Here is a 14,411-nt window from a genome sequence, read left to right on the forward strand (position 1 = left end):
TTTGGAGAAATAGTGATCACAAAATCATTAAGTTTGAGGTAGTTACAAAAAGGACAAGTAAATATTAAACCTGAAAATACTCAACTGGAGGAAAGCTAATTTCGATGAGTGAGTAAGAGATCTGGGGGAATCATAGAATCATACAGTGCAGAAGAGGCCCTTCGGCCCATCGAGTCCACACCAGCACTTTAGAAACACCTGAATTCCTGCCTGAATGGAATCAATTAATAAAAATAACAGTAAATGAGCAATGGGAGGCCTTCAAAGAGGATGTAGTTCAGGTACAGGCCAGGCAGATTCCACGAAATGAAGGATATCCAAAGCACAAATTCTGTGGATGGTTAAAGAAATAGAGATTAAAATGACACCAGAAAAGAAAGCTTATGATAACTGAGAACAGAAAATGCTGGAAGTTAATCAGAATGAGAAAGAGCCAACAGGACTGGAAAAAGTGGGCAAAATTCTCTGGTTTTTCAGTCACATGTTTCCCGCCAGCAGGGGGGCGGCAAGTTGTTCGCTTGTGGAAGGATTCTCCGGTCCCGCTGCTTTCAATGGGGATTCCCACTGATGTCACCCCACACCAGTGGGAAATGCGCAGACAGGGGTACCAACCCATTAGCTCTGAGTTCTCTCCGGACAGATGCTGTCAGACCTGCTGGGTTTTTTTTTTCTGTTCTTGTTTCAGATTCCAGCATCCATAGTATTTTGCTTATTTTTGGGCTTGTGATAAATATAGGATTTGTAACCAAGATGAATGCAAAAAGCATAATCAAAAGGGAAGTAAGAGAGGCAAAGCAAGTGAATGAGAATTTTTTAGTGGATAACATAAAAGGGAACCTGAAAATATTTTATGAACATGTAAATCATAAAATGGTCAAAGGAAAAGTAAGGACATGTTAGAGACCTGAAAGAGGATCTTCCTATGAGGGTGAAGGATATAGAATCCATAGAATCCCTACAATGCAGAAAGAGGCCAATCAGCACATTGAGCTTGTACCAGCAACAATCCTACCCAAGCCCTATCCCCGTAACCCCGTGTATTTATGCTGCTAGTCCCCCTGACACGAAGGGACAATTTAGCATGGCCAATCCACCTATCCTGCACATTTTTGGACACTAAGGGGCAATTTAGCCTCGCCAATCAAACTAACCTACACATCTTTGGACTGTGGGAGGAAACTAGAGCACCTGGAGGAAACCCACACAGACACAGAGAATGTGAAAACTTCACACAGACAGACATCCAAGGTGGGAATCGAACCAGGGTCCCTGGAACCTGGGCTGTGAGGGACCATTGTGCCACTGTGCCGCTGAGGTACCAAATAACCAACTTGCACCTTTCGTCACAAACTAATCAGCCGCCAATGTCAAGGGGAAGGGAGAGGCTGCAGAGAAATTGAATCAAACAAAATAGATAAAGAAGATGTACTTAAAAGGTTGACAGTGCTCAAAGTCGAAATGTTTTCCAGTCCACAGGGAACACAGCCTTGGCCGTTGAGGGAAGAAAGGTTCGAGGTTCTGGCAACAATCATCTTTAGTGGTGCTGGAGAACTGATGAATTGCAAACGTTACACCCATGTTCAAAACAGGGGTGGGGAATAAATCTGACAACTACAAACCAGTTGGCTTATCATCAGAGGCAGCGAGACTTTTAGAGAAATTAATTCCGGAAAATGATAGTTGGCAGGTGGAAAATATGGGTTAATAAATAAGAGCTAGCCCAAATTTGTTGAAGGCAAATTACGTTTGACTAACTTGATGGAGTTATTTGGTGAAGTAATGGAAGGGGTTGGTGAGGGTAATGTGATTGATATATGTATGGACTTTCAAAAGGCTTTTTACATAATACCAGATAATCAACTGCTCAGCAAAATGGAAACTCCAGGGATTAGAGGGACTGCGGCTGTATGGATATGAAATTGAGTAGGAGAGAAGGCAGAGTGTAGCGGTGAGCAGCTGTTCCTCAGACTGGAGGTAAGTGTGTCACTCTTGTTGATCATAGACTCATAGAATCCCTACACGGCAGAAGGAGGCCATTCGGCCCATTAAGTCTGCACTGATCACAATCCCATCCAGGCCCTGTTCTGGTAACCTCACACATTTACCCCACTAATCCCCCTGACACTAGGGTCAATTTAGCATGACTAATCAACCTAACCCACACATCCTTGGGCTGTGAGAGGAAACCGGAGCACTGGGAGGAAATCCACGCAGACATGAGGAGAATGTGCAAGCTCACACAGACAGTGACCCAACGCCGGAATTGAACCCAGGTCCCTGGCACTGTGAGATTGCAGTGCTAACCAATGTGCCACCATGCCACCCTGCAGAGGACATGGCGATATGGACAGACACATGACAGATGAAAAGTAGCACAGTGAAGTGTGATCTGATTCGTTCTAAATGGAAGAAAATTCAGTTCATAGAGCACATTAGCAAGGAAATTATCGTGAACCTTTATAAAATACTGTTTAGGGTCCAGCTGGAATATTGCAATCAGTTCTCACACTTTAAGAATGAGGTTGAGGTCTTGGAGAAGACAAAATTACTTGAAACATCATAAGACAAAGAAATTGTAGCTTACAGAGTTCCAAAGAAGAGTCATACTGGACTCGAAACATAGAATCTCTGCAGTGCAGAAGGAGGCCATTTGGCCCATCGTGTGCATTGACAACAATCCCACCCAGGCCCTATCCCTGCATTTACCCTGCTAATTTCCCTGACATTAAGGGGCAATTTAGCATGGCCAATCAATCCAGCCTGCACATCTTTGGAGTGCAAAAGGAAACTGGAGCACCCAGAGGAAACCCACACAGATACTTGGAGAATGTGCAAACTCCACACAGACAGTGATCCAAGGCCAGGCTTGAATCTGGGTTCCTGGTACTGTAAGGCTACAGTGCCAACACCATATCACTCTGCTTCTCTCTCTACAGATGCTGCGGACCTGTTGAGTTGTTCCAGACTTACCACTTTTATTTAAGAGATTGTAGTTGTTAACTGGTCTTAGAAAATGATTGGCATTCACAGGGCAACCCAAATCTGCAACTTATTGCCTGCCTAACAGGGGAGAAACATTTTCACTGATAGGAAGTCATAAATATTGTATACTAATACATATAACCAAAGGAAAACTTGAATAATACAAGTTTTAGGTCAATAGCAATAATGGGGGTGAATTTCCTTGACTGCACTCCTGATCTGCCATCACATCTGAAGTTGAAGATCTGCTGAAAGTCATGAAAAAGATCACTTACAGCATTTCTTCAGGGTTTCCACAGAACTTCTGCCAAAGCTATGACAGTCAGTCAAAGGAGGAACCGCAGAAATTCCCCCCCTTGATGTCAATTGAATTATTTACACTTAATTTGTAGGGACATTGCAATGACCCAGACAGTGGAGAAATTCTGCATTTTCTTTAGTGCAAAAGTCGCTTTACAATCAAAGTGGCCAGGGGAGTACTCTGAAAGAGGATGAGTTGGTTTCTTGATTATGAGATCATTAGTTTCCGCAAAATGCTCATATGACCCATGATTCCCATTGGGAAGAATGACTAAGAAGCGAAGGGTAAATAGGAAGCATTGCAGTCAGGTCGGGTCAGCCAGTGTTTGGCAGCGCGGAACACACAGAATTTGCGTAAAGAGGAAACAAGTAAATTTCTCTTTGAATGGAAGAGTTTATTGTTTAGCAAATCAAATACACTCAGAATGTGTGTGAAGACGAAACAAACAAGGTTCTCTCTGAATTTCCTATTTGAGAATCCTGGTGTGAAGCAGGCCTTTGCAAATAGAACAGAAACTGTGTTACTTGTCTGTCATCAAGCCTAAAAGAGTAGGGAGCTGAACCCCAGAAGTGCAAGAGGTTATAGAGTGTACAAGACCCATTGCTGTTGTTTCAGTATTGCCAGAGCCCACAAGACTATTTAAATGAATTGGAAAAAGGAGCCTTTAGGGATTCTGTGACATCAAGAATGTTGTGGTCTGAGTGAGAGGGGGTTCATGGACAAGCATCTTGTCACTGCTGTCCATGTCCATGTAATTTGGATAAAGCATGGTCACTGGAGGATGCAACTCAAGAGCCAGAATGATTGAGTGGCAGAAGTTGAGTTGTAAAGACTGTGAGGTCATACCTTAATGCATGAAGTAATTCAAGTGCCTGTAACTCTGTGAGTTATAGGCACTTGCCTATAACTTTGTTATAATACAACAAAACTTTGTTGTATTTATCTTTTATTTCACCAATGTCCTTTAGGGAAGGAAATCTGCCATCTTTATCTGGTCTGGCCTACATGTGACACCAGAGCCATAGCAATGTGGTAGGCTATAAACAGCCCCACAAGAGCAACTAAGGATAGGTAATAAATGCTAACCAGCCAGCAACGCTCATAATCATGAATGAATTTTTAAAAAATTAACATCCTTTACCTGTTAGTTAATGTTTGAATTATGTTGATTTTAGATTGTTTGTTACAGTAAAGGTTTTAGAAAGTTAAACTTTGTCCAGCAACTTTCTTTCCATTGGCGTCGTGGGAATTGTTTTCTTTTCAAAATTGTAACCGGTCTCTATGCGATCATAATAGGTAGATACAACTTAAAAATGGCATGTCTTTTTTGAACAAACATAGTAAAATGTTAAACAAATTCGGCCTAATTCGCTGAAGCAAATTCAGTTAAATACCAGAGACTTGGCACCAGAATGCAAAGCCTCCTAAAAGATATCTCTATAGAACTTGGCTGGTACAATATTCACAAATCATTTATTGAAAACTGAATTGCAGTGAAGTATATTCAGTCTTATATGACCAGTGGTTATTAAATTAATGCCATTTCTACGAATCACTCTCACAGTCAAGTTGCTTTCAAGGCTCCATAAGAAAAAAATCCTAGCGCCACTCCAGTCGATTCTAACCATCAGCAAAGCAACTGCATTTTGGTGGTGCACATACATTCCAGAAACTGAATATGAAGAGATCATAGTTCCCTACAGTGCAGGAGGAGACCATTCAGCCCATCAAGTCTGCACCGACAACAATCCCCACTCAGGTCGTATCCCTATAACTCCACACATTTATCCATCAATCCCTCTAACCTACGCATCCGGGGACACTAAGGGGCAACTTAGCATGGCCAAACAACCTACCCCGCACATCTCTGGACCATGGGAGGAAACCGGAATGCCCAGAGGAAACCCACACAGTTACAGGGAGAATGTGCAAACTCCTCTCAGACAGTGGCTTAAATTGGGAATCGAACCCAGTTCCCTGGAGCTGTAAGGCAACAATGCTAACCATTGTGCCATTGTACCATCCTGAGATATTAGATGCAGACTCAGGTGTATGGGAAAGTAACAACACCTCCCAATGAAACAAGAAGGAAATGTGGGAGTGGGATGGGAGGGGTTTAGATTTTTAAACCAACAGCAGAATGAATGCAAACTCAGTGGAGTGGCTGCTCCACCAACTTCTCTGGGCCAAAATGAATTCTGAACCATTTTGACACTCTGGTTCACATTAACATGCCACCATTAAGCTGCAGATTCCAACTAAGCACCATATTTGGTGCTGGGAGGGCAAGAATTAGCCATTTCCCACTGTAGAATAGAATAGGTACAGAAGAGGGGTGAGGTTATTCTAGAAGGGGCCAAGAATGGTCAGGCAGAGTGATCTGCTTTTCTTTTGAGAATCCAGGAGGGTCGCTTAAAAAAAAATGCAAGTTTCCTGCACTTATTTCTTGTGCATTATCCAGCAGTCTCCTTAAGGGCTGCTGGTTGTGTAAAACCCAGACAGGCAGGGCACACATTGAGCAGAATTTAACCAACCTGCCTGCTACGGGAAACATAGCAGGCGGGGGCACACCATGCAAAGATCTGTTGACCTCAAGTGAGAGTTTGGGGCGAGCGTGGCTGGAAAATTCCACCCTGTGTGTCCATTTCTCAGGTTTCATAGCCCCAAATTACATATTCGCGTAACCCCGCTCCCCGACTGTTTCAGGTGAGTGGCCCGTTTAGTAACTTACAGGTTGGCCTGAGAATTGAATTTGAGCAAGTCTTGGGCAATCATTTGATTTGATTCGATTCAATTTATTATTGTCACGTGCATTGACAGCGAAAAATATTGTTTCTTGCACATTATACAGAGAAAACATACCGTTCATAGAGTGCATAGGGGAGAAGGAAAGGAGAGCGTGCAGAATGTAGTGTTACAGTCATAGACAGGAAAGATCATGAGGCTACTGAGATGTTTGGCTCTAATTTTCAACTGTTGGCTACATGTTATTCAAGCAAAATGAGAAATGGGTGGTTGGTAGTTGAAAACGCCCCCAGAGCTTTCAATGTTGATCAATGGGACATATTATTTTGAGAAGTACATAACCACATTTCCTATTTTTCCAAAACACCTTTGTAATAGTGAACAAAGAGTGTATATGTGTGTGTGTGTGTGTGTGTGTGGGTGGGTGTATGTGTGTGTGGGTGGGTGTATGTGGGTGTAATTGTGTGTGTGGGTGTAATTGTGTGTGTGTGTGTGGGGGTGTATGTGTGTGTGGGTGTATGTGTGTGTGGGTGTGGGTGGGTGTATGTGTGTGTGGGTGTGGGTTGGGGGGGAGGGTACAAAAGGAAAGCTATAAATACTAGGCCTAGTCTAATTCTTTCCTTCAACTAATTTGGTGATATTCTCAAGGCACACTCCAGGATTTCAGCACATATGTTAAAGAGACTGTAGTGAGGGGAGGCTGCATTGACGAATGCGCAGTCCTTCAGGATGCCCATTTGTCTACTGATTCACATGAACCTTATAGGCCAATTCAATGAAGGGCAGAATTTGTCAAATGCTGTCACCAACATCCTTCAACATCCTCAGAAATGGAGTGGTGCTTCTCTCTGGGTTATGTGAGCTGCATCTGGCCCTAGCTTTCCCCCAGCAGGGACTGCTGCCATTCCGCAGATCAGCAATATTACTCTATCCCCATTCCACCGCACTCTCTGCCTCTGCCCAGTGCCACTTCCCTAGCTATCACTGCCACCCTGACTGAAACATGCAGCCCTCAAACCCCACCACCCCGCCATCACTTTCTGAAGGGTAGCTGGAGATGTGAGATAAATGCTGGCCTTGACAGCAATGTTCACATTCCAAAGAACGAATCTGTGCTAATTCCCTTGTCGCATTGGTCCACCATTTTAATTTAAATCTGGGGAACTGCAACAACAACTTGCATTTATATTGAGCCTAAGGTGTTTTACTGGACTTTTACCCACCAAAATTTGCTAAATAAAAGCAATTAATTAATTGGGGGAAATGGTCCCATTCCGCCCGCCTTGGGAATCGTAGCGGGCGAGGGGCAGACCATGGAAAGATCCATTGACCTCGGGTGGGATTTTCCGGTTTCACGGTGAGCATGGCTGGAAAACTTCCACCCATTATTTCCACAGTGAGGACAGGATTTCAATGTTAATTAACATGAAATCATTGCTGATGCCTCCAGTGTATGTTATATACATACAGAAGTTAAATGTCCAACCTCTGAACAGCAATACAAGTTAGTCTTACACTAGCCTCATACTTGATCAAAGAAGAACTTGCATTGGTATTACAACTTCCATATCCTCATGACATTATAGAGTGGACATAATTGTTCTGGAGAGAGTGCACAGGAAATTTACAAGCATGTTGCTGGGGCTTGAAAAGTGCAGCAATAACGTGAGATTGGATAGGCTGGGGTTGTTTTCCTTAGAACAGAGGATGCTAAGGGGTGACCTAATTGATGTGTACAAAACTATGAGGGGCGTAGACAGTGTAGACAGGAAAGATTTGTTTCTCCCTAGCGGAGAGGTCAATTATAAGGGGGCACAGATTTAAGGTGATTGGTAGAAGGATTAGAATGGATGTGAGGAAAACCTTTTTACACGGAGGATGGTGGGAATCTAGAACTCACTGCCTAAGTTAGTGCATGAGGCTGAAATGCTCAACCCATTTCAAAAGGCACTCCAGATCTCTATCTGAAGTACTGGAACCTGCGAGGCTACAGACCAGATGCTGGGAAGAAGGATTACACTAAGAAGCTACTTGCTTTTTTTCTCCTTTTTGGCCAGTTCTGACACCATGGGCTGAATGGTCTCTTTCTGCATTGTAACTGTCTTATGATTCCCTGATTCTATCTTATCACTGCCAATCAAGTACTTGTGAGGAAGGCTCATCCAGACTCGAAACGTTGGCTCTGTTCTCTCCCCACAGATGTTGTCGGACCTGCTGAGATTTTCCAGCATTTTCTGTTTTTGTTTCAGATTCCAGCATCTGCATTATTTTGCTTTTACTTCTGAAGTGTAGTTGTAAGGTAGGTAACACAGAAGCCAATTTGCATACGGTAAAGGTCTCACAAGCAGAAACATATATACATTTTTAAAAAGCTGCCTGTTACAAATCTCGGTGAAGCGTGGCCTGTTTACCTTCACGCGACTCTTGTTATTAGACGTAAAACGCAACACTCCAAACATTACATCAAAAACAAACCACAACAAATCCTGCAAATACGCTTAGAGGAGGAATTGTCAACATTGTACGCATTTCAAGTAACCCTCAATCAAGCAGGGCTGCATGACTGTAACTCAACTGCATTGTAAGCAATGAGTCTGCTTAGAAAGGACCCCGCGTACAAGCTTGTGGATGTCTCCAGAGATTTATCTGAAAGGTTAGAGCAGCACCGTGTGTCAACTCCTGTCAAACTGTTCAATTCTGGGCAGAATTTTTTTTTGCAAATAAAATTATTTCCAATCAGTAGATCTATAATCGTCAATTAATTGAGCTTTTGTTTGTGAAATGAAACACGATTTTTTGTTTTAAACTGTTCGACCAGCCCAGGTTTACATGTTATCATGTTAAACAGGCTTAGCGTTCGGGTTAGTTTAACCGCTAGCGTGTAAAGTTTTTTTGTTTAATCGTTCATGCAGTTCCTCTATAAGCAGAATGGGTATTTTTTTTGGAACCGTTTGTTTATTAAAAGATGCGGGCTGGTGGAAGTCACACCGACACAAAACACTCTCAATCTGCACAGCCCCCCTTCACACCGGGGGGTGGGGGGGAAACTGAACTACTTATCCTGCTCCCTGGAGCGAGTGACTGGAAACGACACGTTCCCCTCTCAGCCGGGACATGTTCAAGGGGTAAGGGGGTGGGGTGAGGTGGCGGGGTGTTGGTGGTTACCTTGGAACAGAAACGCTTTGCTTCCATTGTGGAGCCCTTGCACTTGGGCAATCCCTTCGGTCGAATCACTCAGTTGCAATGCAGAGAAAACATCAATTTCCAGGGCTGGATCCACACCGAATCCTAGAACTGATAGCAAGCAGATGTTAGCAGCACGCTTCCAGTTCGCCTCAAGTCAAGAAGCAAGTTGGTGATTCGAGCTCGTGCCATATTGCTGTTATTTTCTTTAAAATAAATAACAAGACTCCGCTTCTAATCTGCTTGTTTTCATGTTCCAGCAATCTCAGGCGCGGAAACAAAGCGAGTGCAACTCAATAAATCTCGCTGTTATCCTTCATGCACTGAACTAGGAATCCCAATCTGCCACTTTATATTACCTCCTATCCAATCTTCTATCTCCCCCCAGGAAGAGTCTAGTCTTCAATATAGTTAACTAGAAAAAGCATCGGCAAGATATTCCATATACATGTTAAATGATTGTTGATCGATAGGATGTTTTAAGCCTCTGTAAGTCTATAGCCCTTATTCAATATAGAGGATGTTAAAAAGACCTCTGCCCACCTACAGCTGGTTAACAGCCTTGCTGCATCTATAGCTGCTAAAGCCCTGTCCGTCTATACAGGGTGTTAAGCTGCTTATCTATCTATAGTGGGATGAGTCCCTTACCTATAGTGGGGTGAGATCCTGCCTATAGTAGGCTGAGATCCCTATCTATAGTGGGATGAAACCCTATCTATAGTGGAACAAGAGCCCTATCTATAGTGAGATGAGCCCCCTATCTATAATGGGATGAAACCCTATTTATAGTGGGATGAGACCTCTATCTACAGTGGGATAAGACCCCTATCTATAGTGGGATGAGACCCCTATCTATAGTGGGACGAGACCCCTATCTATAGTGGGATGAGACCCCTATCTATAGTGGGACGAGACCCCTATCTATAGTGGGACGAGAGCGCTATCTATAGTGGGACGAGAGCCCTATCTATAGTGGGATGAGATCCCCTATCTATAGTGGGATGAGACCCCTATCTATAGTGGGATGAGACCCCTATCTATAGGGGGATGAGACCCCTATCTATCGTGGGATGAGATCCCCTATCTATAGTCGGATGAGCTCCCTATCTATAGTGAGACCAGACCCCTGAGCATAGTGGGATGAGAAGCCTATCTATAGTGAAAGAGAGCCTTATCCATCCACAGAGTGTTAGGGCTCCCACTTTCCCCTTCTCAAACCCACCTTGCCCGCTCTACAAACCGGGATGGGGGGGGGAAGTAAAATGAGACGATTGTGTCTTACCTTGTGTGATGTGGAAAAGTGCGAGGATAGTCCTGATAATTGCGAACGCCATGGTGAGGGGAGGGGGGGAGGCGGGGGTTGGGGAGCAGTCCTAGTCCATAGTATCCCGGTGCCTTCACCTGGGGTTTAAGGGTTGCTTCAGAAGCGGGCTCCAGCTAGCGGGGTCGGCTTGAAGCGGTGCTGCTGCTGCTGCTGCTGCGGTGCAGGAGAGAGACACTGGCGAGCAGCAGCCAGTCCCCAGCACATCACACATCAGCTTTACAACAGCAAGCAGCGGCGAGTCCGGATTGCGGGCGGGCTGAGAGTGCGAGCCTTGACGATCCGACGGCTCTCAAGGAGCTGGCGAGGGGGACTGCTGGAGGATGAGAGAGGGAACCTGTTATGTGTCAGTCTCTGGAGAGAGCCTCAGGAGAGATTGGCTTCGCCAGCGCTGTCGGTAGACACTGCTCAATTGCAACGCAACACACACAGAAAAAAAAACAACTGGCAGTTCAGGGCTATTTACATTCCCTTGTGGCTTCCTCACAAGAGCGAAAATCTCCCCGCGCCTAGCAAGAACATGAAGAACCTTTCTAAATGTAGCAGACTGCACTGAGTGCCTCTAATCCAGCCCCGAAGCCAGAATACTTTGATACCAGATCACTGAGCTACCTCGAACGTTAGATTCTAATTTTACTTGGTGGAATAACACCCCTTCTCATCGTCACACCAAACACACACAAACAAACAACAAGAGCCTGCCTTCCACCACTAAATGCGAGCAGAATTCATTAGCTGTTTTACTTTGGGGCTTTTTTTTTCACCTTGAAGGTTGTTTGCTGCTGAACTATATTTCTGGCCATGTGTGCCTTTTACAGGAGTGTTGAAATTAGTGGCATTATGCCATCAAATGAATCTGATAGAATGATACAAAGGAAAGGGGGCTGGTGATTAGAGAATTTAGAACCTGTGCCTTATTGGCAACACCCCATTGTTAAGGATGTTTCCCCCCCGTTTAAAGTTGTAGAAATCCTCTAATCGCCACACTCCAGCGCCTGTTCAGGTACACTGTTCGGGAGAATTTAGCATGGCTAATGAACTTAACCAGTCTTTTGGATTGTGGGAGGAAACCAGTGCATCCAGAGGAAACCCACACAGACACGGGGAGAATGTGCAGACAGCGCACAGACAGTGACCCAAGCCGGAAATCGAACTCGGGTCGCTGGCACAGTGAGGCAGCAACGCCCCATGATCATGATAAAATTATTAGAGGATCCTTACAGTTGACAAGCAGGCATTTCGGCCCATCAAGCTGGCACTGACAACAATCCCACCCAGGTCCTACCCCCGCAACGTTACTTATTTACCCTGCTAGCCCCTCCCGACACTAAGGGGCAGTTTAGCATGGCTAATCAATCTAACCCGTACATCTTTGGAGTGTGGGAGGAAACCCATGCAGATAGGGAGAATGTGCAAACTCGATACAGACAGTGACCTGAGGCTGGAATTGAACTTGGGTCCCTGGCGCTGTGAGGCAGTAATGTTAACCACTGTGCCTCAATGCTGTCCAATGCATTCAATAAAGAGGACTGTGTGCAACAGCTATACTGCCTTGGGCCTGGAGACTGATGGTTGACCAGATCAAGGTGTTTAAGATGTTTAAGATAGATATAGAGGAACTATTGCCTCCAGTTGGGGGAAATCCAGAACAAAGGGGAATTAGCTTTAAAATTGGAGCTCAGACCCTCCGGAGGGAAACACTCTCAAACTAGTACAATTCAGCAATCCTTTCCTCCAAAGTTCGTGGATTCTAAGATAATTGAAACATTCCAGACTGAGTTGGATTGAATTCTGTTTAGATAGGGGTTAGATTGGCAGGTATAAAAGCTCAGATCAGACCCCATCTGATTAAATGGTACAGCATGCTCAAAGGGCTGAATGGCCTTCCCCCAATCACAAAAAGGGTCCAGTTTATTCTGCTACTCCCCCCCTCTCCCACATTGTGTCAGTTGGATTGCGGCCACACTGACAGGCACTGGAGAACTCAAAAGTTAAGGACTTGTTGTGACCCTTGAGCAAACTAAAGTCCAAAGGTGTGTGGATTAGGTTGCTTGGCCATGCTAAATTGCCCCTCAGTGTCAAGGGGACTAACAGGGTAAATACATTGGATTATGGGGATCGGGCTTGAGGGGGATTGTGGTCAGTGCAGACTCAATGGGCTGAATGGTCTCCTTCAGACTGTAGGGTTCTAAGATTCTATCAAAAATGGATAGGCACCCTCCAGGCTTCCTTTTCACACCACCTTGACTTTGGTATGAGTGTGGTATAACTATGTAAAGCTAGGATTAAAAGATTTCCAGTGATCTAATGGATCCAGTGTCCCATGGTCCCCTAACATTAACCCCAGCCCAACGCCAGCATCTCCACATCACCCCTAACATTAGCCAACCCTAAAGGTCTGGGTTCAAGTCCCACTCCAGAAATTGAGCACAATTATCAAAACTGACACCAGTGCAGTACTGAGGGAGAAATGTAAAGTTGCTATAGTTCCAGATGACTATTGACTGGTGGCAATTTAACCTGAGGATCTTCACACCTCATTCGAGGGGCAAGGTTGAGCCTTCATGAATGACCTCAGCTGGTATGGGAATTGAACCCGCACTGTTGGCATTGCTAACCAGCTGTCCAGACAACTGAGCTAAACCAACCCAACTATGAGAGTACCCCACCGTCAGAGGTGCTATCTTATGGATGAGATTTAAACTGAAGGCCCAAATGACCTCAGAGAAAGACATAAAAGATCCCATGGCACTATTTTGAAGAAGAGTAGGGGCATTCTCCCCAATATGTTGATCTATATTTATATCCAAATCAACATCACTAGAACAGATTATCTGACTATTATCACAGTAATGTTTGTGGGAGTTTATTGTGTGCAAATTGGCCGCTATGTTTCCCACATTACAATAGTAACCACACTTCAAAATATTTCATTGGCGGTAAAGTGTTCTGAGACGGCCAATAATGGGGCCAGATTAATTGGATATCCCTATCAAATTGCTGACATATACACGATGAATGGCCTTCTTTGTTCGGCATGGTTCTATGGCCTGCAATTATCAAGTCCAAACAGATGGCTACTTTAACTGCAATTATAACCTGTCGTTTTGCTACAATGCAAATCAGATCACTGAGTTTTATTGGACACTTGATATACTCATGATTGCCCAGTGATTATGGTACTGGTCTTGTACACCAGTGTGTTGCAATCCCACTATTCTGAAACTGTATTCAATAAATCTAGTAATTTGTGGGTCAGTGAGATAAAGGTACCTATGAAAACTGACAGGCTATTATAAAAATTCAAATAGTTCACTAAGGTGCTTCAGTGAAAGTAGCCTGCCAACTATACTGACAGCCCGAAATTTGACACAAATCCCAGTCACCATGTCGTTGACTCCTATTGCCCTCTGAAATTACTTCAAAATTCACCCAGTTGCAAAAAAAATCACTACAATGTTCAGTAAGAAGAAAAGTGGGTTATATTATCAGCAACAATTCATTTTTAATGCTATTGTGGGACCCAGATCATCGCAAGGACTGCAACAATCCAAGGGAAAGTTCTCCACCACCACATTCATCAACTATTGATGGACAATGAGTGCAGACTCAATAGCATCACACACATCATGAGAGCAGATGAAAAATTAAATATTGAAGACTAGAAACTTACGTGACTGTTAGGGATTTAGTAGCATGCAGCTGGCACAGTGGCACAGTGGTTAGCACTGCTGCCTCACAGCACTAAGGACCCAGGTTCAATTCTGACCTTGGGTCACTGTCTGTGTGGAGTTTACACATTCTTCCCGTGTCTGCATGGGTTTCCTCCGGGGGCTCTGGTTTCCTCCCGCAGTCCAAAGATGTGCAGGTTGGGTTGAT

The 14,411-nt window shown here is 44.2% G+C and overlaps 1 protein-coding gene across 1 annotated transcript in view; it reads right to left on the minus strand.

Annotated features, from left to right (window-relative positions):
• The window catches only part of LOC145344551 (protein kinase C-binding protein NELL2-like), a 284,248-nt gene extending 273,250 nt beyond the window's left edge, over nucleotides 1-10,998 (minus strand). The window contains exons 1-2 of the mRNA XM_080191747.1: nucleotides 10,494-10,998; nucleotides 9,194-9,322 (exon numbers count right to left, since the gene is read on the minus strand). Coding sequence (XP_080047873.1) covers nucleotides 9,194-9,322; nucleotides 10,494-10,545 — 181 coding nt within the window. The 5' untranslated portion in view covers nucleotides 10,546-10,998. The remainder of the gene's footprint in view (nucleotides 1-9,193; nucleotides 9,323-10,493) is intronic.
• Between the last annotated feature and the right edge of the window lie 3,413 nt (nucleotides 10,999-14,411).

The sequence above is a fragment of the Carcharhinus amblyrhynchos genome, chromosome 6, assembly GCF_965287045.1.
Source record: "Carcharhinus amblyrhynchos chromosome 6, sCarAmb.v2.hapA, whole genome shotgun sequence".
Taxonomy (NCBI): Eukaryota; Metazoa; Chordata; class Chondrichthyes; order Carcharhiniformes; family Carcharhinidae; genus Carcharhinus; species Carcharhinus amblyrhynchos.